Source organism: Castor canadensis, chromosome 12 (assembly GCF_047511655.1).
Source record: "Castor canadensis chromosome 12, mCasCan1.hap1v2, whole genome shotgun sequence".
Lineage (NCBI taxonomy): Eukaryota > Metazoa > Chordata > Mammalia > Rodentia > Castoridae > Castor > Castor canadensis.
The window spans coordinates 83,859,449-83,883,027 of NC_133397.1; the positions used below are offsets into that span (position 1 = coordinate 83,859,449).

Sequence of the window (23,579 nt, forward strand, 5' to 3'; positions counted from 1 at the left end):
TTCAACTACGTGTCATTCAGAGTAGTTGAATAAAATCTTCTGCTGTCCCATCTGCTATGTTAATTGTCCCTTTCTCCAGCACTCACTCACTCACTCACTCACTCAGTCACATAGTAGCTGATTCAACTATCTGATCGATAATTGTGGTATTAATAGTGCCTGTGTCCAAATAACCCTTATCTTACTTAATAATGACCCCAAAATGTAAGAACAGTGACACTGAGCAGTGAACCCAGCAATTCAAATATCCCAAAGAGAAGCTTCCTTTAAGTGAAAGGTGAAAGCAAAAATCTAATTGTAGTGTATTGTTATAACTTCTATTTTATTATTAGTTATTCTTATTAATCTAGTCCTTACTGTACTTAATTTATAAATCAAACAATGATATGCATATTTAGGGAAAAGCTATACAGTTGGTCCTCCATTTCTGTAGGTACTATATCCATGGATTTCATTGGTTACACACAAATATGACACCATTGAATATAAGGGACTGATGACTTGTGCATCCATGGATTTTGACAAGTGCAGGGGCTTCTGGAACCAATCTTCCTCAGACACTAAAGGACAACAATAAAGGCATCTACTGGGGGACTTGACTGTGTCCTCTGTGGATAAGTGGTAGTAGTGGGGGCCACTATACCTGGAAAGTATTGACTACGAAGGAATTAGATCAATGTATAGAGGTCAGTCAATAGCAAAACCTAAGAGTATGGAACATAATTGTCCAACAATATCTAAAAACACAAATGATGGATATGGAGTTCACATTTTAAAGTAGATAATATACTTACATCTAAAAAGCCCGTGTAGACCCGCACAGGTAAATGAAATTTAGAAGCATTGGTAATAAGTAAAATGTTGTTATCTATATGCATGGATGACGTGGATGGCATAAAAAACAGGGTAAAAATGTATCCTGATTCATTAGGAAGAATTAAGACTGGCTTGCTGAAGTTGTGAACCTAGGTAATAAGCGGAAAGGAAAAAATAAAAGTATCAGTATCAAAATACTGATGTTATTAGAGCAGCAAAATAAAAAGCACTAGGGTTCCCAGACATACTTTAAACATTGTTTTGGCTTCTTCTGGTAACAACACATCATGAATGAGGATTGCAAAACTGAAAGTGTTAGCAAGGTAAATTGGTCTCTCCACAGGATCAGCAGGACTGTCTCGGATGTGAAATAATGTTGCAGCATGATCAAATCCCAAATAACTATTTGAAGAAGACAAAAACAGAATAAATCATTTTTAAATCCATATGTTAATTTAAAGCCCAAGTTCTTCTGTTGTAATAACTTACATTTAGCATTAAGAACTGTATTATAAAATTAGAACTATAGTATTTTAATATTTGACCACACCATTTAAAACAAAATTTAGGCACAAAACATGAAAATTTATATTCTCCAATGAATTAATAATCAAATATCAGAATCAAGAATGTGCCAACAGAAAAGGCTTTACTCTATTTAAACAAAATCATGTTTATCATTGAAATTGCAACAAATTTTGTTAAAATGAATAGCTACCAAGTTACATATTAATATCTCATTGGTTAAAGCATAATTAGAAAATGAATCACACATTACTAGTAATTTACAAAAACTTATAAGAGGTGCTTATGAATTTATAAAGGAATATAAATAAATAATTTCAAGTCACAAAATAGTAGCAACCCACAATTATTTACAAATTGCAAAAGGAATGACAGAAAATGGTTCAAGTGATGTAAATATTTTAAAAAATCAAATTCATTTTGAATCATTAAATCTTTAAACAAAAGATCGTATGACCTCACTTAGTTTTCTAAGAAAGTAAGAAATAAACAGATAAAAGAAGGTTTTCCTTCATAGTTGAGGTTGTTCTTTTCAACAAGAATCCTACTGAGTTTAAATGAACTTGGGTGTGATTTTTCCTAAGATTACTTAGTAGGGAAAGAGAATTTACTGATTAACAAAAAATTATAAACTAATTTTAAAAAGAAACTCACCCATCTAAGACTTCTGCTTGATATGGAATTTCAAGTTTAGAATAAGTCTTTTCCTTTGCTTTAACAGTTATTTTTCCAGAAAATTGAGATGGCTTTTTTGCCCTCGAAGCTGAAAGGAAGTATAAAAAAAAAAAAAAAAAAACCTCTGTTATTTTTTACTGCTAAGGAATATGAGTGACTTTATGTGGACAGAAGAACATCATTACAAAGAGGGTGAGTTTTCAAATTGGCAAACAACACTTGTAAAACATTTTAAATAAAATCACATTATTTTATATAAAAAAGGGAAAAATACATTTTTTTCCCCAGAAATGAGATATGCAGATGAGAAATAGCAAGTGAAATCAAGTCAGAAGGGAAAACAGTAACTAAGCTACTTCTCCATAGCCACAGGCTTTGGCTTTACTTACTACAGGGTTTCTCAACCTAGGTACTATGAACATTTTAGACCAGGCTATTTCTTTGTTGTAGAGGCCTGTCCTGTGTACTGTAGGATGTCCAACTGTTCAGGGACTCTACTTGCCAGATATGTCGGTGGCATGCCTCCAGCTATGATAACCCAAAGTGTCTCTAGACAATGCCAAATGCCCACCAAAGGGCCCCTTCTCCCACTGAACCACTCACTAGTCGAGAGAAGGAAATAACATTCTTTGTATAGGCAGGGACTTGCTATAAATACCAAGTAGTATGGTGCAAGAGAAGATCAAGAGTAATGAGCTCTGAATTTTTAGATTAACCAACCCTAAAAACTGTATAAATAAGAGGAGATAAATCCCCTCCTACCATCAGATCATATCATATTCATCATATTCTATTGTTTCAATGATGAAGTAAAACCTCTAGGTTTTTTTGTTTGTTGCGGTGCTGGGGATTGAACCCAGGGCCTTATGCATGTTAGTCAAGCACTCAACCACTGAGCTACATCCCCAGCCCAAACCTCTAGGTTTTGTAGCAATTTTGAATAACACCACCTGGAATTACAGAGACTGATTCAATGGATCCAATCTGGGTAACCACTAGGTGTTCCTTTCAAAGCAAATAAAGAACCTGTTCATTTTTGTCCCCTTTAAAGTACTTCAGGCACAATTAAACTTACAAGAAGAATTTACATGTGAGCTTAGCAAATGGGGGTGACCCAACTTCAGGACAAATAAAGAACTAAGAAATGGTATGGCATGTAGAATCTGACTATGGTGACTTTAGATTTTTTTAAATTCCCATTAAGCCTCCTATTTCTTTCTGCTTGCTAGCCATTTCTGGATGCTTTTACTTTTTCACAATTTGTCCTGATGTAAGGCTGATTACAAGGGCCATAATTCAAGCATTTCATGGTATTATGTCATGCTATATTTTAGCAAATGAAGTGTCAAAATGTCAAGAAAATTCAGTTAAAAATTATAAAACAAAGTGACTTTTGATGAGAGAAAGATGCTTGCTTGATACATGAGCATTGTAGAATTAACATATATGAGGCACATTCTGAAAATATTAAGAGTTAAATAAAAAACACTTCCTGACTTTCACAGCAATCTCAGAGAGGTATTTTCTTTTGAGGCCTGGGGATGGATTGGTGGGTAAGGTGGAAGGTGGAGGTGCTTCCCCACGACATTAAAAAAGTGTTTGGCTTTGAAGATATTTTCCCTCTGTATTTAATTTTACATAATTTCTTTAAGAAGCACTTATGTTAGGGCTGGAAGTATAGTGCTTGCCTAGCATGCATGAGGTCCTGGGTTTGATCTCCAGCACAGAAAGGGAGAGAAGAAAAATGGAAAAGATATGGGAGAGGGGAGGGAAGGAAGAAAAGAAGAAAGCAGAAGAGATGGGAAAAGAACAGGAAAAAAAAAAGAAAAAAAGGTAAGAAGAGAAGGAAAAAACTTACTTTATTTTCTTTTTTCCCCTCTTTAAATATATTATTGTTTTATTGGGGGTACATTGTGACATTTATACAAGTTTTTACAATATATCCCTTCATCACAGTCCTTTATCCCTACCTCCCCCATTACTTTAGATTCTGATCCCACTAAGAACACCACATTCATCTCAATGGAAATGACTGCTTGGGGCAACAACACAGGGTTAGGGAGGAGCTCTGCACCCTCAGGGCAAAGGGTAGCTGTGCTGCACAACTGTGGCCAATGCACGTTACTCTGTTACTGTACCATGGGCTTACCAGATGGACAGGTCCTAAGTGTGCTCAGGCTCAGGAATTACTCCTGGCCGATCTCTCTTCTGCAAGGGCAGGGCATGTCCCTGCTTATGCTGACGGTGGTGGTCAGGAATGAAAAGATGAAAAGTGGTCTCTCAATAGCACAGAAGACCATTTACCACAGACTTGGAAGTAACTGTGGCACCAATGACACCAACTCTTGACATCTACATTATGAAAGTACACTGCCTATTGATTTTGATTCCTTGGGAATTCTTACTAGGCCCAAGGAATGAGTCCTGAGGTTATCATGCATCCTGTGTCATTGCTCTAGATCCATTAAGGAACCCTCCAAGGGTGAGGGTGCCAGCATCCTGACATCAACCCGTGGGGAGCTGAGCTGTAAAATGTGGACTCTGAACAACGTGGCTTTGAAAACCAAAGTTTCAATTTTATAGCTCCTCATTCATGGGCCCTCTTCAGAGTTTTAGTTCTTATTTAATTACATACAGGGTCAAGCAGCTGTTAAGTCACTATTTAAAAATTTTTGTGACAGCAAATTCAATAAATTTCTAGCAAACTGGGAAAAACTGAATTAAAACTTGCTGTAAAAATGTTAAAATCTGGGCTAACATTTCAATAATATTTTTTTTTGGATGGGACTAGGATTTTGAATTCAAGGCTTCATGCTTGCAAAGCAAACACTTTACCACTTGAACCACATATCTAGTACTAGGCTAACATTTCAAATGACAAAATATATACTATACCTGTTTGAAATAATAGCTAATTTGACAATTCTATCATAAAGACTATAGTTTTAGTTTAACAAGGACTGTCTGCCTTATGTATGAAAGCCAGTGTTACAAAGAATACTTTATTTTTGCTCTCAAACTAAATGCTTCTAAAATGTAAATAAAATTATAATATATAATGTAAATAAAATTATATATAATATATATAATTTCTAATTTTTTCCAACTGCTAATACTGATACAGCCTTATACAGTTATAGTATTTTCTTTCAAGATTCAAAGAGTTCATGAGTTTATAAGGAAACAAAATCAATCTAAGTGATAATGTGAACTATGACTTAAAATAGTCTGAATTTTTATATTAACATGTCAACATAGATGCTTTCTAGTTGATCAAAACAACAACACTCTATTAGGAATAACAGCAAATACTTACCATCAAAATTAATGCTTGCAACCTTGGTGTATTTACTTTCGGAAGCTTTTAGTGTAATTGGTTTAAAGTGTACCGTTATAGCATCATTTTGTGGTGTAGGTCGAACACTCTGCAAAGAAATAAAAATGTGGTAGTATTTTAGTCTAATGGTTCAGTTGCTTTAAACTACAAAGTATGCTAGAAAAGTAAAGCAGAATCAAAATTTGGAAAGTTTAACTTCTGTAATAGCTTTAAACGGAATAGGTCAAACTGGTAAAACTTCAAATTAATTTTACTAGAATAATTTTATGAAATGAAAGGATGATCAGAAAGGAAAAAGTATGACAGAGCAGTAGGTGTAAAAATCTAAAGACAAACTCATATACAAGGTATGAGTACATAACTTTTTAAAAAGGGATTTACTTTCCAAATGAGTGTCTAATTTGTATAGCAGAGGTGACATGAAGATGACTTATGAAAGAGTCTCTCTCTTAAAGAAATCCATGCACAAATGTAACACAAGTGTATCTGGGAGCAGGGGCCCTAGTGTGGACAAGTCAGTTTTGGAAACTTTGTTTCTGGTGTCATCTCCCCTTTCTCCTGGGGCTTAGCTGTGTGGGCAAGGTGCACTGCTGTCAAAGGAGAGGGCTGCGCTACTAGCTGGGGGGCTGAACAGTGAGGCAGACTACAGGGATATTTAACTTAGAAAGGACTGGAATGCTTAGGAAATCAGATCTCCCTTTTTAAGCAACTAAACCAAAAGTAATAGAAAAAAGAACAGTAAATTCTGTACTTTCAGAGCATACTTAAAAAATAAATTATGGTTTAAGGTTGGGGATGTAGCTCAGTGGTAGACTGCTTGCCTAGCATGTGCAAGGCCCTTGGTTCAATCCCTAGTCCCACAAAAACAAAACAAAATGAAAAATAATTTTAAGCTACAGTTAATTTTTATTGTCATTACTGACACAGATATTTGGGTTGGGAGGCCTACAGACACCAACCCCTTCTGGTATAATGATGAAAAGAACCTTTCAACACTAGGCACCAAGGGGCAGAACTGCAAACCATGTTTCCTGACCTAGTCCAGGAACCTTTGCCCAATGTCCTATTACATAAACATGTACTCATGAAACCATGGCATTGCATATAAATCTTGATCAAAAATCTTCCTTATAATATACTTTGAATCTCAACCTTGTTCTCAGAACCCTCCTGGGATATTTGTCAAGTTTTGGGGAGCTTTATTAACTTAATTTCAAAACTTGTCATTTCCTATAGAAAAGAACACTGTTCTTTTCTGTGAAACTCATCAGGTATGCCTGTTAACGGGGGTGCAGTCAGGTCCAGCAAGTCACCAGGTTCTTCTCTCTGGCTCCCTGCCTACCTTTTTAGAACACTTATAACGGAGAAATCTGCCCAAACTGGACATTAAGGGGTAGTCCCCCGAAGGCACAATAAGCCCCTGAGAAGAGTATGGAGAAAGAGACATATCCCTTTTGCCTTATGTCTGCCATCACGGGGACAGGATGATTACGTTAGGATGATTACAGGTACTGTGAGGTACTATATCATTACTTACATAGTAACAATAACTTGCTATTACTAGCAAAGGCAATGTATGTATTTCTCTTCCCCCCACCACAGTACTGGGGTTTGAACTCAGGGCCTCACTCTTGCTAGGCAGGTGCTCTACCACTTAGGCCACTCTACTGCCAGTGTGTATGTGTATGCATCCTTGAGAATAAATAATAATTTAAAAAAAACTGTTTAAATTTTAAGATAAATTATAAAGGTAAGAAAAGCTTCATTTGCTTTCATTACACCACTCTACCAATCTAACATTTTTTCCAAACAGAAGAAAAGCAATATAGTGCAGAGATGACAATCTAGTACCAACAGAAGTGTGAGCTTGAGTAAGCTGCCTATATACTCAGCTTCATTTTCCCCTCCTGTAAAAAAAAAAAATCCTAGGGGGCTGGGGTAGATCTTTTCTGAGATTTCTCCTATCTACAAAATTTTGTGAGTCAATTAAATTTGCTATTTAAAAAAAATTAGACACTTTTATCTTGCAGTCATGATTTATTACAGAGAAGATCTTATAAAGCTTTGAAGGATGCAGAAGACTTTCACAAATATGACTCTTAATTTCTTCCCTTGCTCTACTAAAAATGAGACAGCAACACTGGAACCCTGACCATGTCCCAACCTGCTGAAGTACTGGAAGTAGCAGCTTGCCAACAACCACCACAGCACTTTTTGAGTGTCATCAGACATAAATAATTAAGTAATGGTCTTTGTTAAAACATAATCACTGTAAGTAGAAAGATCTTAGAGTAAATGATGCTCACATGAAACACACCACTATCATATTTTTCATCCCAGAGGAAAGTTTTACATTGGGTGTTATTACCTAAAAATATATTGTACTACTAGTAAACAAGTATTCAATTGGTAACTCAATCATGTTTTATATAAAATGGTCTAAATTGTTTACTACTTATGACTAAAACCAAACAAATCAACTAAAATCCATATTCTAAGGAAAACAGTGAAATGAAAAAATCAAAATACTTAAAACAGCTGGTTCATTCTGATGGCTTAACATGAAAAACAATATAAAATTATTACGTCACGATAAACATATTTCTACTGACAACCTGTTTTAGTATTAACCACTGAACTATATTACTCAGTGATAATCAAGAAGTGGAGCTGAGCATGGTGGTACATGTCTATAATCCTAGCACTTCAGAGGAAGGAGGATCTGGAGTTTTAAGCTGGCCTGGGTTAGCTAGTGAGACTCCACTCAAAACAACAGCAACAACAACAACCCAAATAGAACAAAACAAACAAAACAAGAAGTAGAAAAAAATATGGCAAGATTCCCAGAAAAGCCAGCTTGGAAATGTTCTAAATATAGTTTCAGCCTTTTCTCATGACATTCAGATCCAACTAATGCTCACTAATTCTCAAGTGAGACTCGAGAGTTAAGGACATTTTGAAACCATTTACCAAAGCATGTGAGGAAATAAAGAAAATATCTATGCAGAATGTAAGAATTATATTTTTAATAATTTGTGCAAAAATTCACTAAACTGTGTATAAAAGCTGACACCGGTTAAATTAATAAGTAAATTTGTAATTGCTATTCATCACTTAGCAAGGAAACCTCTTGCAAATATTCCTTTTACAACATCTCAAACTAATTCCATCCTTAATATAGCATTAATGTTTTATAAATGTTAAGAAAACTATTTTCTTAAAGCTATATCACAGACAACATAAGAGTTTGAATGTGGGCATCTGTCCACTACCGGGTGAGGAATTTATATTCTAGGAGTCACCTGTGTAGTAATCCTATACTGAGAAGTTTATTTAGAAAGAGATTGAATTCCCTGAAGGGGAATTTTTAACAAATCTCCAGTATTTAGCACTGCCTAGCTCATTCTAAAAATTGTATAAATTTGTGAAATGGAAGGAAGAAGGTAAGAACCTTTCTAAAAATGTATCAGTTTCTAAGCCTGGTGTATTATGGAGAAAATGCTGAAATGAACAGGAAAAAACCTTAAGACGCTCTCTAAAAACGCAGTTCCCATTATGCGTAGCTCATCCCCAGTTGATAAGGTAAGAAGTCTAAGCTACCACCACAGCCTTTAACTGACTCCTTTGTCTTTTGCCCCTGTACCTCTCCAGAAAGTAGCTACAGTGACCTCTTAAAACTCCTAAGTCAGATGACTTTACTCTCTTGTTTAAAGTCCTATAATCATTTTCCACTGTACTTAGAATAAATCCAAACCCCTCCCAGAGCTCCAGGAGCCATATTTGAAAGTGAACTTAATGGGTGGGGAGACCTTGGTGTTCTGACTCACTACTAATATTTTCAGAACTTAGTACTGCAGCTACCATATAGCTGATGCTTGTTAAATATTTATTGAATGAGTGAACACAGGAATGAATGAAGAAATAAGATAAAACTACCTAACAATGGTAAAGTGAAGGCTTTGGATGTTATAAAAAGGCATACATTTTAATAGAAATATGGACTATGAAAATACTAGGTGCCACTATAATTTCTTCCTCCTTCCCTTCTTCCTTGTGCTAAGGATTGAACCCAGGCTTTGTATGTGCTAAGCAGGCATTATACCACTGACTAACATCATCAGCCTTTAATATACTTTCACGTAACTTTTAAGATTTTTGTAGTTGGATAAAACACTTAAAAAACTAACTCAGTGGGGGATTAGACTGATTAAAGTAAATATATTTATAGATAAAATATGGCAAAACCTCTACTGAACAATGAGCAGACACTTAAACAATGAAGGAGAGATTGTAAAACAGGTCATGTTAAGCGGAGGGTGCTAGTGGGAGGAAGAGAGTAAATGAAGAGGGCAAAGGAGGGTGAAAATAGTTGATGTATTTTCTATAGATGTATGAATATGGAACACTGAAACCTGCTGAAGTCATTTTAAGAAAGGGAAGGGGGAAGTGGGAAAAAATGGAGGAGGAGATGAACAAAACCAGGGTACATTATATGCATATATGGAAAAGTCATAATGAAACTCCCTGTACAACTATTATATGCTAATAAAATGTGTAAAAAAAAACTGACTCAGCTTCTTCTTTTAGAGAGGTAAGACATGTACCTCATAGGGTTGTTGTATTTAATAAGGAAATCCATGTAATAAAACTAGTATAGTACTCAACCCATAGTAAGAGCAAGAATATTTATTTACAGTTATCTTAAACTCAATATAAGAGAAAAGGAGGAACATGAGCCTATTTAGCCCCAAATCATTAATAAACTGAACACCACATTTTTTCAATTTACATTCTTAAGATTAACAGCCAGCTTCATTTTTCTATAAAATGTTTATTGAAAAAGACATTTACTTCAGTCCATTTAGTGTATAAAAAGGTCAATTTGCTTGAGCTAAATAAAGACATTTTTCCATCAAATCCCTATACCACATTAGGAAAAGTGTCTAGAGGGCAGAAATGGCAAGTCAGCTATCAGGACACTGCCTGGACCACAGTCCCACCAGTGAGGAAGGTTACTGTGCATTAAAGTGCAGTTACCTGGGATGACTGTCTTTTGCTTCTGCATCTGTAGTCTGTATACTCTCTTCTCTTTGCTCTCTACTCCACCAGCTAGTAGAAACATCTGGGTTTGATCATGTATGGACAAAGGGCCTCAAGCCACAAGCACACCTGGTCAATCATTTTATTAGTTTCCTGAGTTTAGGTTTTAAGCCTGAGCACAAGTTATAATGACAATGTTTTGCTTTCCTTTTCCATTATTTCCTATGCATGTGTCTAGGGGACCTTATTAGGGAGAGAGGTTGTGGGCCATAGCAAAATTTGGTATCTTTCTCTTTTCTCTTTTGGCTAAAACTAGCTAATGTTAAACCCCAATTCCATTATAAGACAAGAAGTCATGTGCCCTGTGTGTATGTGTGAAGCAAAGAGAAAGACTAATTAATAATGTGCTATGTAGGGTAACTATGATAGCTCCCAGTTAGAAAGGGTGCCTTTGACAGTTGATAATAGCACTCTACCATTATCTACCGTATTTTTTGCTTCATTATTTTTCTTTTCAACTCACTGGACTCCCTCTTCCCTCTTTTACTTACCCATATTTTAAGTCTAACAACCAAACCTTATGGAATCCTTATAACTTGTCATCCTCCCCTCCCCACAATCTCCACCCCCACACACAGATCCTGGGATTTATCATCTTCAGGCCTCTTATGCAGTCCTGCTTGAATAGGAGTCTTAAGAGGTTTGGTTCAAACTTGGCTTGGAGAAGATGTATACCTCCCTCTCATCCTCACACTCTGGGAAGTAAAGGCAGATCGGGTTTCTACTACACTTAGAACCAGTCTCCAGGCCACCGCAAAACAGGATTCTTATAAGCAAGGAGTTAATTATTTCTAACTCTACTGTAAGTTTTGAAAAATGGATTCAGAAATTAGAAAAGAAATAAGTATAAACTTACTGTTATTGGTACATCTTTTGATCCTGAATTTAATAAGTGAAGATTTAAAACTTTTGGTAGATCTGTTAAAATGGAGGAAAAGAAATACTTCTTTAAAAAGTGTGCTTTATAGCATGTTACAATTTTTACCATATTAGATGTCAAATGGAAGCTATTCTAGAATGTGAAATATAATGGCAATCACGTTGATAAATGAAATATCAGTTAGGAATCACTTTACTAATAAGGACATTGTGTATTACAAGAACTGCTCCCTCTTAAACAATCAGACCAAAACAAAATGCCACAGAGCAGCAATTCATATTTAAACATGGATGAAGAACTGGATTAACGCACAAAGAAACTACTTTCTGCCTCAGTTTTCTATTCAGATTTAAGTTATCCCCTGACCTTATTTTTCCACCTGTGAAGCAATGTTACCCATCAGAAGATGGAGTATAAAACTTGTGAAGGCTGGGCTTTGAGTCACCAAAGGATTTCTACAAAGTCACAAACCACTGAAAAAGAATTTTCTATGCTAAATTATAAAGTATAGTAGAGTCATTCAGCACTGGATTCCATTTAATTGTATATAACTACATAATTTTTAAAAAGACCTATAAAGACTTTTTTTTTTACCTTGTGTTCGTAGTGTACCAAAATCTAACATTTCAGTTGAGGAATAAATTCCAGGAGCTTGGAAAAAAGAAATGCCAACAATTATCTTTCACTTTGCCAGAGTTAAGATGTACTGAAAAAGCAAACCTGAAATTTCTGTTTTTCCAACTAACCTGTTGTGACTTCAACCTCAACAGGAAGAATGATAAACTCTGTGCTATCTGATGCATTAGTCTTTATTCTTATGAAGGCTGTATGATTATCTGCTTCTCTGGATGAAAAACTGGCTCTCATCACTCCTTTGGTTTCATAAGGAGGAATTTCCTAACAAGCAAACAAACCATTATGTTTTGTTTGTAATGTTGCAAAACTTCTGTTTTATTGAATTTGATAACATCAACCCCGTAAGAAAAAAATACAGTTCCAATTAAACACGTGTGTTCTACCAACTGTAATACATACTCTGAGTTCGGAGAATGTTATAATGTGAAAATATGAGCTTCTTAGAATTGGTGAACTATGTAAAGTGAACAAAGTAAAAAAAATCGTGTGATCTGAAAAATTGTCAGTTGCAAAATCACCTTAAAAAGGCAGAACTAATCTACAAAATCATTTATTTTTAAAAATGTGCTAGCAATGCTTAGTATATAATTCTTTCCTGAAATTCTCTATTCAAGAGAAATGTCACTATCAGAGCTGTATTATGATCTCTATAATGATAACCAGGAGGGCTTATTCTCTGTTTTGCTTTAATTTAAAGCCTAACGAAATAAAGCTTCCCAAGCAAATACAGTATACCAACTGCATTCACTAAAGCTCTCAACACAAAAAATAGCAAATTTTCAGTCCTATAATGAGAATATTCACATATATACTAAAAGGAAGACTCACTGAAAAAAATCTGAGGATTTGTAGTTCTTTTCCTGGTTTTAGACTTACTGACTTCTTGGGAATCACTGGAATTCTTCTGCACATATCTTTTAACATACTTTAGGAAAGTCCTAGGTTCTAGAACTTACTGGTCTTCACTTATCCCTACTTCCCTCACTTTTAAATGTCAAAGAAGAAAATAAGTATTTGGAACTCTCCTGGGAGGACCCAGAGATGGATCATGTACTTCCAAAATCTAGGAAGCTGACTTGGTTTCTGGGACGTCCTCAAGTACACTGAAGTTCGCTGGGAGTAACATCAAAGCCCACTGACTTTTTCTCCTCACTCTACACTTGTAGGAATAAGGATTACTGGAGCCACTCTTGAGTATTAAAACATGCTACTTTCTGCTATGGTCATCACAGTTCTTAGTTATTTAGAAGTCTGAATTTACTTATGTTTGTTTATAAGATGCTCATAACATTTCACAGTCAATTCTTCAGTTTTTCTGTCTAGAATTATATCACAAATGCAATAGCTCGTTTTTAACCCTCAGGCTTTGTTTTATACTCTTTTTCTAACAATGTAATTTCAAGGTGAAACGTTTTTGTGAAAGGCTAGTGTATTTCTGTATTTGGGGAATTAACCAAATCATGGACAAATTTGTCTCTAAATGTTCACGTCAAAATCTCATGAACATCACCTTCATATCTCTCCTCTGGTTGAGACTGTTAAGACAGAATCAAGAGGCCACATGTGTAACAGAGCAATTAAAAAAGAAACTTAACCACTGCGACTTAAGTTCAGAGGATCAAAGTCAGCATGTCTCCAACTACAGATGAGCAGTAATTTGAGTGACCTTGATACAAAAATTGCATTTACCACAACTGTACGTGGATTAAAGCACGATAGACATTAAAAAAAAAAAAAACCCTCTCATATAAAGGTTCTTGTATATTCTTTACATTGGTTATCATTTGATAGTATTCTCTAAGAAAAAGTAGTTGTTTATGCACAATACAAATTGTTGTTAAATATTCAATAATACTGAAGGTAAATGTAGATCACCTACGAATTAAAAATCTTCTAAGTTATCCTAGTGTTATGACTAGGTTCTATTTGCGAATGCCACTATCAATAGTGAGTCTTGAATACTAAAATTCTCTACCTTCAAATAGAGTGGGCCCTTCACACAGTGGGTTTTTTTTTTTTTTAATTTTGATGTAAAGTACATCATGAATGATCAGAGTGAAAGGTAACTTATCCAAAATAATTCTGAGAGGATAGTTGAAATCACTTCCTTTCCACACAGCAAGCAAAAGAGTCTGTCAATTTCATTTGCTGTTCTTTATAATTTATATTTTTCCTTCACTCTGCCATCCAATTTTTAAATGTATTTGAAATACATTTAACATTAACACATTAATAAAGGAAAAATCAATCCATATTTTTTCAGGTGATAAAGACTTAAGTATTTTTTGGTGTATTTAAGAAAATGACTGGCTTCATGCAAGCACACACAAGAGAAATCTGTTTCCACTCACCCACAGTTTTCTGGTCCCTCCTTGCTGACCTGTGGGGAGTTCTAGGTGAAGGTCTCCTCCACTAGAGTACATTTCTACAACCTGGGACCAAGACCACATGATGGTTACATTTACAATATTATTCTCAATGCAAGTGATTTGTTGTTACAGAGAAATAACTTTAGCTGCTTGCTTAGCAGAAAAAAACTTAAAAAGTACTTACAGATAAAAATGTAGGATAACTATGTATTATCATTTATAGGAAGGGTAGTATTTTAAATTAAAATAAACTAACTTTAAAAATTAAACTTAGAAGCAGCATAGTTGCTTCAGAGACTAGATCTTAGAAAGCATTACAGGATACTAATTTTCTTTTTTCCAAATAAAATAATTTATGGGAATTATAAAGTTCTAGAAATATAAATTCCGTATTTTTATAGTTACACAAGAACATCTTTACACACACATACATAAAAAGATCCAGTGGCTGATTCAATAACTACCATAATTGTGAAATACTGAAGAATAAATAGTATTTTTGAGATATATGATACTTCTAGCAAATTATCTAAATATTTGGTTTCTGCGGGATGGATGAGAGAAGATAGTTAATGGTAAAAGGACAAAGCTGGATAGGAGGAATAACTTTTCATATTCTGTAGCACAACAGAGTAACTATGGTTGACAATGATTAATTGAATGTTTTATAAAGTAGTTAACACAGAGGATTCTGAGTATTTCTAACACAAAGAAATGATGCATACCTACAATGACAGCCAGTCACCCTATGTGTTCATTATACATTGTATACATTTATTGAAATGTCACACCATGTCTCATAAGTATGTATAATTGCTATGTGTCAAAACCAAAACAAAACACAAAAATATTTGGTTTTTACTGGTAACAAAATCACCATACCCATGGAGATGGCTTGTGCCTATACTCATGTGTGTGTGTGTGTGCTGGGGTTTGAACTCAGGGTTTCATGCTCACTAGGTAAACACTCTACCACTTGAGCCTCCCACTCAGCATATACTATTTTTTTTAAACAGCTTTATTGAGGCATCACTGGTGTCCAATAAATAGATATTAATAATGAATTCTGACATTTACATATAGGTATAAAGCAATCATCATTGCAAATATTAATTATACCCACTGCCCCCAGAAGTTTCCTCACGTCCTTCCTTTGCAATTCATTCACCCCTCTCTGCCCTTCCTATTCCTAGGCAACTGTTGATGTGCTCCATGTCACTGCAGATTATTTTGTATTTTCTGGGGTTTTATTTAAGGGAATAAATAGTATGTGTTCTTATGTCTGGTTTCCTTTACTCAGTGTTAAAGTGCTTTGAGGTCGGTCATGTTGTTGTATATACAGTTAATTTCTTTTCTGTTTAACATTGTATCACAGGTCTTCCTTTCCCTCCCCTCCCCATAATGTAGCCCAGGCTGATCTAGAATTTACGACCCTCATGCCTCTGCTTCCCACATGCTGGGATTACAGCCATGCCCCACCAGGCCTATCCTTTTATCAGGGTTTCTTCTGGTGTTACTAGGTTTTGTACTCAAGAGTTTTGCTCTTGCTAGGCAGGTGCCTTACCATCTCCATCCCCTTTTTCTCTGGTTATTTTTGAGATGGGTCTCACTTTTTGCCCAGGCAGTGTGGATCACAACACTTTTATTTTATGCTTCCCAGCTATAGGAGGGATAACAGTGCACCACCAAGCCCAGCTTTTTCCCAGAGATGAGGTCTAGCAAACTTTATGTGCAGGCTGGCCTGGAACCATGATCCTCCCAATCTCAGCCTCCTAGTTGGGGTGATAGGTATGCACCACGACACTCAGCTATTAATTGAGATGGGGTCTTGAAGGTTGACTTCAAACCATGACCTTCCTGATCTTAGCCTCCCAAGTAGTTAGGATTATAGATGTGAGCCACTGGTACCTGGCTTATATTACAGTTTTTTAATGTATTCACATAATGATGGATGCTTGGGTTGTTTCCAGTGCTTGGTCATTGGAGGTAAAAGTTGCTGAGCACAAGCATTGTTGTGGACATCTACTTTCTTTTCTTTTGGTAAATATCAAGGAACAAAATATGTCATATGGCAGAAGAGTTTCCTTTAAAAACAGGTAATCCTAACTCTTAAAAAGAAAGAATACATTTGACTAATAATTAAATCTGGGGATAAGGAGTAGAAAACTCACTTGTTAAGGACAAAGCAAGAAAAACTGCAAAACTTTTAGTATAAGCTTAAAGGGTTTTTTTTTTTTTTTTGGTTGTTGTTGTTCTATTTTTCTTTTCTTTTCAGGAGGAGGTGTGTTGCTGAAAAAGTAATCTACTTTTGATGAGCTAAGATTTTCCTGAGTACTATTACTTGCCTCCAGATTTATTAGTGTTCCTCTAGAGTGCTTAATGTATAAATAATAATAATTCCACTTAACTGACGAGGGTACTGTTGAACTTTTTCTGAAAAATCAGAAAACATCATGCATTATTTCACTAAATCTTTCAAGGTTTATAAGGTTTATAAGGAAATAAGTATAATGTTTAGAAAGAGAGGATTACTACTGATAGGGGAAATGAACAGGAAATAGAGACAGAAAAACTCTAAATTACAAAATCAAAGGAACGATGACATTACCACTAGGAATAGGTGACATTCCTGATTTTTAGGCCAGTACTGTTTGTCCTAATTTGGTAAGCCAAACAACATATAATTTACATAAAAAATCCCTGCAAAAAATGTTTACTTGTGTGCCCACATATGTGCCTACAAATGCACAGAGCAGTCTGAAAATACATAAGAAGATATGAGTGATATCCATGAAGAAGGGCTTGGGATTGGTTCTATGTTCATAATATCTATCAGCTACATGTGGTCCTTAAATTTAAATTAACTGAAATTAAATATTTAGTTCTTCAGGCCCCATAGCTACCAATTCAAGTGCACAATAATCAAAGTGGCTAGTTGCTCTTGTACTAGGTAGCAAATATACGTATCATCCCAGAAAGTTCTGCTGGACAGCATTAAACTAGACAGTAGGAAGTTCAAGGGGCGTTTTGTTTCACCCATGTAGGAACTGTTGAATCCTGAATTGTCAGGGAGAAGGCATTCATGTTGGTTTGGGATGATGAAAAAAATCAGATGCATCTTCCTGATTTACAGTATTTTCTTAAATTTTAGGACAAGACTAATGACACAGCTTAACATATTAGAGGACTATCAGATTCAGAGTAGGTTCTAAGAGACAATTTTGTTTTTCCCTTTGCTCTACTGAAATGTGAGTTAGTGAAATGACTATCATGATAAATCTTGGGAATTGAAATGTTATATTATACTGGGGGTGTAGCTCAGTGATAGAACACTTGCATAGGATGTGCCAGGACCCAGCCTTGTACAAGGACACAAGGCCAGGTACTGTTCCCTACCACTGCAAAGCAAGCAAACAAACAAAGGTATAACTAGATCAGAACTAGAGAAATTGAATTCAGAGAGGTAACTAGAATGACAGCTTGGTAACTTCAAATACTGAAAAGTAAAGGCCATTTGAATAACTGTAGATTGACCAGCATCTGCTGAATCCTGTGTGAGCTCCATCCTCCCACGAAAGAACAAACTTCCCTGAATGCTCTGTAGTATCCTTTCCACAGCAGTATGGGGCAACTCATGTGTCAGGGTCTGACAGAATGAGAGGACATGATTTTATTTCTTTTACTAAAAATAGTCAAGGGAAGAAAGCAGCAAGAATTTCTAAGGCTTCTGTACAAGTCTGTAAAAAACTTTAGCAGAATAGGAAAAATTTATCATGACCTAGAGAGAGAGAAAGGACTTAAATGACAATGATGATGAAGACAAGGGGAAACACTTAATCACTTACAAAAGCAGGGCACAAGAGCACTGTCCTCTCTTTTTGATGAAGTGATCTAGCTAAATAAATTAAAACAAGGCAGAGTATTTTTCTTAGCTACCATCACCCAGTGTCAGTAAAGTGTCAGGGAGAGACTTCCTTCTTGCTGCTTTAGTTTATAATTCCTAAGCTTCTTATTATCTGTGCTCTGAAAATCTCCCTTTTATCCTCATCACCCCCTTAAATTATTTATGAACACTGATACCAGCGGTTCCAGGAGGACAAAAATCATTTTAGTTGTAAAAGCCTTGTACTTATGACAAAATGTATTTTTTTCTCCATCTATCATTTCAAACTACTGTTAAGTCCTGCAGTGGGGTTTTAAAGAACTCTGGGGCCCTGGATGTAGCTATTATAGACAATTTCAGAAAACATCCACATCTTCTAACGCAGGCAACCCAAGTAGAAGCTACAATGGCTGTACATGTCAGAAAGTGGGAAGTCACTGAGCTGCAGGGTAGAGATTTTATGGAATCTCTGAAGGAGTGACACTTGCCACTCCCACTGCAGAGAAGACAAAGAGCTAATGAGGAGGGATTTCAAAAGACTGGCTAAGATAAGGAGTTAGACTTTATAAATAAAAATAAGTTTGCTTTTAATCATGATACTAAGTCACTCTTTCCTTAGATTTTAATTTCTAAGCTATCGTCACCAAAAAATTATGATAACCACAAATAAACATAAACTTTTAAAATTATAATTGGGCCAGAAAGAGCATAGAAGAGCAAGAAAAAAAAAAAAAAAAGCAGCCCATGTAACTGAAAGCTCTTCTCAAATTAAATGCAGAGCTGACTAAACTATAATATCAAAGTCATAGTTGCTTAAAAATGGTTCCAAAAGTTTGAAATCCAGATCGCTGGATTCCAAAATTCACACTATAACAAGTAGTACTAAAAGTAATACCCTTTTCAATTCAATTTTCAATAAGACCATGTTATTTTAAATAGTCTTGTAACAAACAGATTTTATGCTAAGCATTAGTTCCCACTACAGTGAGGCTTACTCAAAACCACCCTTATAAACTCACCTGTAAAGGCTCACTGTGAGGATTGTGTATGTTTATTATGGGTGAGAAACTGCTATTCACAGGGACTCTGGCTCCAAGGAATGGCCTCAATCGATAAGGATTTGGAACTCCAACACCAAATACCTGTTTCAAAGATGACAAAAATGCCATTTGAGTTGAGTTATGATTAGCAATTTTATAGCTATCAAACTTGATCTAGGAAGACTATTTCTGATGCAAAAACTATTAATAAGCTTTTTTAAAAAACCTGATTTGGCAACATATTTGACTTTATCTATGTGCATTTTGGAATTTTATTTCTATGATATACTGGAAATTGAAATGGTATCAGTCCTTCACGAAATGATAGAACACACAAAAAGAAAACCAGAGACAAATGACTTCCTTATTCTATACATCAAAAGATGGATCCATAGCTCAGATAATGCTCAAACATCAAGCCCATCTCCAGGTCACTCTGCAATTGAAAGGCTCTAGGCTGACTAAACAGGGTGAGCCAGTTATTCAAATGACAAGTTTATTACATGCACATAATACACTAGGCATAAACAGTGTAAAACAATTTAATACTGAACAAGATAAATAATGTGCCTACTCTCTTGAAGCTTATATTCTAGTATTGGGACAAATTAGATATCAATGAAAAGATTAAGTGTCTCTGGCTACATGGACTGTGGAAGGGATTGGGGAAGAGTGAAAGGCAGTTAGCTACTGTGTAATTCAGTGATAGGTGACTGTGACTTAGAAGAGAGCTATGGTAGTAAAAAGAAGACAGACTTGAGATAAACTAAGGAGGAAGACTTGAAGAGAGATTAGATGTGGAGAACTAAAGACAGAAGATAGGTGCCCAGTGAGACTCACCTGAGGCCAAACTAATCATGACCTTCAGATAGTTCAGACTGGGTCTGTTAGGGGATGCCATGCAGAGCCATGACCTTCATTCCTAGGGTCTTCTTATTTACTCAACAAGTGTATGTTAAATGTGTATCATTAGGGCTGGGGATGAACTCAGTGGTAGATCATTTGCCTAGCATGAACAAGGCTCTGGGTTCAGTCCCAAATAGATAGAATGCAAAACCTGTATGCTACAGCTTTAAAATCATTTGTTCATAGCTTGAATTGAATAGAGATACTTATAGTGAATATAAAAATGCTCTAAGTCTAAATTGTTAGCATTTTCTATTATCCCCTGAGTTTCAGAGTTCTTAAAAGGTTCTCAGATAAGTCAGTGATGTTGACTAAAGTAATACAAGTTTTAATTCTGGTTCTTACCTGGTAAGTAAATACCCCATGATTAGATGTGTTAATAAATAAAGTATTTTCTACATTTCCTACAACTCTTGCAAGAAAAACTACATCAAATGATGTATTTCCTCCTGGAAGTATTTTCTGGAAAAAAAAAAAAGTAATAAAGTTAAATTAGTAACCAAAAGAATCAGCACATGTTGATCAAAATTAAGACTGCTAAAGTTCTCTAAAAGAAATACCTTAGAATCATTTGCATAAACTAGGTTTTTAACATTAAGATTTAGGTTCTAAACTATTGTGCAATGGAAAATAATTCTTTAAAAAAAGGAATCTTCACATTAATTGTCTACAATTCCGTATCTTTGCCCATTACTAGCCTAAAGCCCTATTCAACAGTTCTCTTGGACTCTGTTCACTCAACAGTCACTGGGGTAGAATGAAATACCTACTGACTGTCCAATCAATTCCATGATCAATCAAATAGGCACTGGGCAGAAGTCGAGCTTTGCACATAGATGTACTGCTGTACTACCAAGCAGCAGCTTATATTTTCCCAAGAATAAATCCAGGCCTCAGATCCCCCACCTCTGCCATTTATTCACACATATCAGAATGTTCCTGTAACTTAAATTAGGAAAGAGGGCAGGAAACCAAGGATGTATAGGAACTCACTCCTGTTATCTTGTGCAGATTAAGAATGTCATTATACTCAGCAAATATAAAATTTTATTACAACAGTACAACAAGAGCTGTTTCATGAAATTCAAGATTGGTGGGATGCTTCAGTTCTGCCTACGATGCAGACTTAAAATGCATTTAATAAGTAAAGCCATCAGCTTCTTTCAATCTGCCTCTACGGCTAGAGATCTACCTAAATTACAGCTCAAAACATGAAATTTAAACTGGCTTTGAATTAGGATGAAGAAAGCAGGAAAGAAAGTTTCTCCTGCATTATCAGCAACAAAAAGCAGAAAATTTATACACAATTTTTCTTAAGCCTATCACATAGATTATCAACTAGCCCAAAAAGCTAAGGAAGACAAAAAAAGAGATGGAATGTGAGTACTGGCTTACCCATGGTGGACGAGGCTACCATGTAATAGGGTACGAAGAATTCAACTAAACTTTTCACACATTACTCAAGGCGGACTATGGGCTTAGCATGAGAGTATGGAACCCTTGGAAGCTGTAAGCACTAGATGGAATTCACACCTGAGCCAGAAATCAGTAATAGATTTACATGTGGTAAATCCCCACGTAGTTTGGAATTAACAGACTTCTAAATAACCCACTGGTTGCAAGAGAAATTATAAAATATTCTGAAATGATATGGATGAAAACCTAGCATATCAGAAATTGTGGCCAGTAGTTAAAACAATAATTGAAAGAAAATCTATAGCATTAGATGCTTATTTTGAACATAAACATTTAAAATCAATAATCAATTTTGAGAAACCAGAAAGAGTAAATTAAATCCAAAGTAAATAAAAAGAAGAAAAATAGACAAGAATAAATTTAATGAAATAGGAAACAGAAAATAGCAAAAACAAAAAAAATCAGTAAGATCAAAGCTGGTGCTTCAAAAAGGTCCATAAAACTGATTTTAAAACCCTATATATGGCTGGGCATTGTGGCACATACCTATAATACAGCTACTCGAAAGGCAAGAGAGGAAGATGGGGGTTTCAGTCCAGCCCAGGCAAATAAGAGAGAACTTATTTCAAAACAAAAATGTGGTTCAAGCAGTAGACATCTGCCTTGCAAGTCATGAGCCCTGAGTTCAAACCCCAGTACCACCAAAACAAAACTAGACCCTTGATAGAATGACTATGAATAAAAAAGGGAGGGGGCAAGAACATATGAAACTAAAATATGGCCATCTTTATATACCTTTTATACATGAAAAGGATACAGAAGGAATATTACAATCTTATGCCCATTCATTTAGTAATCAGAGGAAACAAACACATTATTTGACAGCCTGCCAAATCCAACAAACCCACTCAAAACAAAGTAAATAATCAGAGCAGTGGTATATCTGATTCTCCCCTTCTTTTTCTATTTTTAATCAACAATGATCATTTAAAAACATAATCCATCTTTCATTCCTTTGCTTAAACCCCTTTCATTTCAGTCAGGACAGAAGTCAACTCCCTACCATAGCTTGTTTGTGAGGTCCTTCATAATCTTGTCCCTCTGCTCACTCTGGTCTAGCATAACCCCTCGCTGCACAACATCAGAGCCTTTGCATCGTCTGCTCCTTCTCTCAGTGCTCTTCTTCCACATGCTCCACTTCCTTCTACACAGTCTTTTGCCTGCTTCAGGTCTTTGTTCAAACATCACATTCTGAGTGAAGTTTACCCTACCCTAATCATCCAATTTAAAATTGGATCACCCCAAATCCTAAGCCCCTGATCCTAATATTTTTCTTTTTCTCAGCTCATATCATCCTCTAACATCTCATAAAATGTATTTATTTATTATTCCTGCCTTCCCCTGCTGCTGATGTCACCCAAACTCCCTAGGTTTAAGTATCATGAGTTAAAGATCTCTGTTGTTCAGTGATAAATCCAAAGTGCCTGACACTTAATAGGCACTCAATAAGTATTGCTTAAATAAATAAATTTCTTATTTCTACACAGGTGGCAAAACTATTTTTAATTTATTTTTTCTTATAGGTTTTAAATTTCAAAAGTACTAAGGGGTTATTATACTTAATGTTGCAGGCAAAAATACATGAAGAAAAAGTTAATACCCCAAGCCTCCTCCATTCTTACTCTTCTCAGGCTATTCAGTTAACCTGGAATATCTGTAACTTACTTGGCTCTTATTAATATATCCAAATATACTCAGAGTTTTGCTTTCCATAAAAAAGCATTATATACTGCTCTGCAGTGTGCTCTTCTTACATAGTAACACATCATGCATATTGTTCCATATCAACAGATACAGATCTATTTCATTTTTTTATTATCTGTACAATATCCCATACTAGTGCTACATCATATTTTGTTCAGTTCCCATGAACTGGCAACAGAGTTTAACCTAAAACAGAATACACAATATTTAGGTTTTTACAACTAATTAAAAA

The 23,579-nt window shown here is 35.4% G+C and overlaps 1 protein-coding gene across 2 annotated transcripts in view; it reads right to left on the reverse strand.

Annotated features, from left to right (window-relative positions):
• The window catches only part of Tmem131 (transmembrane protein 131), a 174,694-nt gene that overhangs the window by 42,692 nt on the left and 108,423 nt on the right, over nucleotides 1-23,579 (reverse strand). For both annotated transcript variants that reach the window (XM_020177767.2, XM_020177766.2), the window contains exons 6-15: nucleotides 20,513-20,629; nucleotides 19,241-19,363; nucleotides 14,321-14,401; nucleotides 12,080-12,230; nucleotides 11,928-11,984; nucleotides 11,310-11,371; nucleotides 5,333-5,441; nucleotides 1,996-2,104; nucleotides 1,065-1,218; nucleotides 795-965 (exon numbers count right to left, since the gene is read on the reverse strand). In XM_020177767.2, coding sequence (XP_020033356.2) covers nucleotides 795-965; nucleotides 1,065-1,218; nucleotides 1,996-2,104; nucleotides 5,333-5,441; nucleotides 11,310-11,371; nucleotides 11,928-11,984; nucleotides 12,080-12,230; nucleotides 14,321-14,401; nucleotides 19,241-19,363; nucleotides 20,513-20,629 — 1,134 coding nt within the window. The remainder of the gene's footprint in view (nucleotides 1-794; nucleotides 966-1,064; nucleotides 1,219-1,995; nucleotides 2,105-5,332; nucleotides 5,442-11,309; nucleotides 11,372-11,927; nucleotides 11,985-12,079; nucleotides 12,231-14,320; nucleotides 14,402-19,240; nucleotides 19,364-20,512; nucleotides 20,630-23,579) is intronic.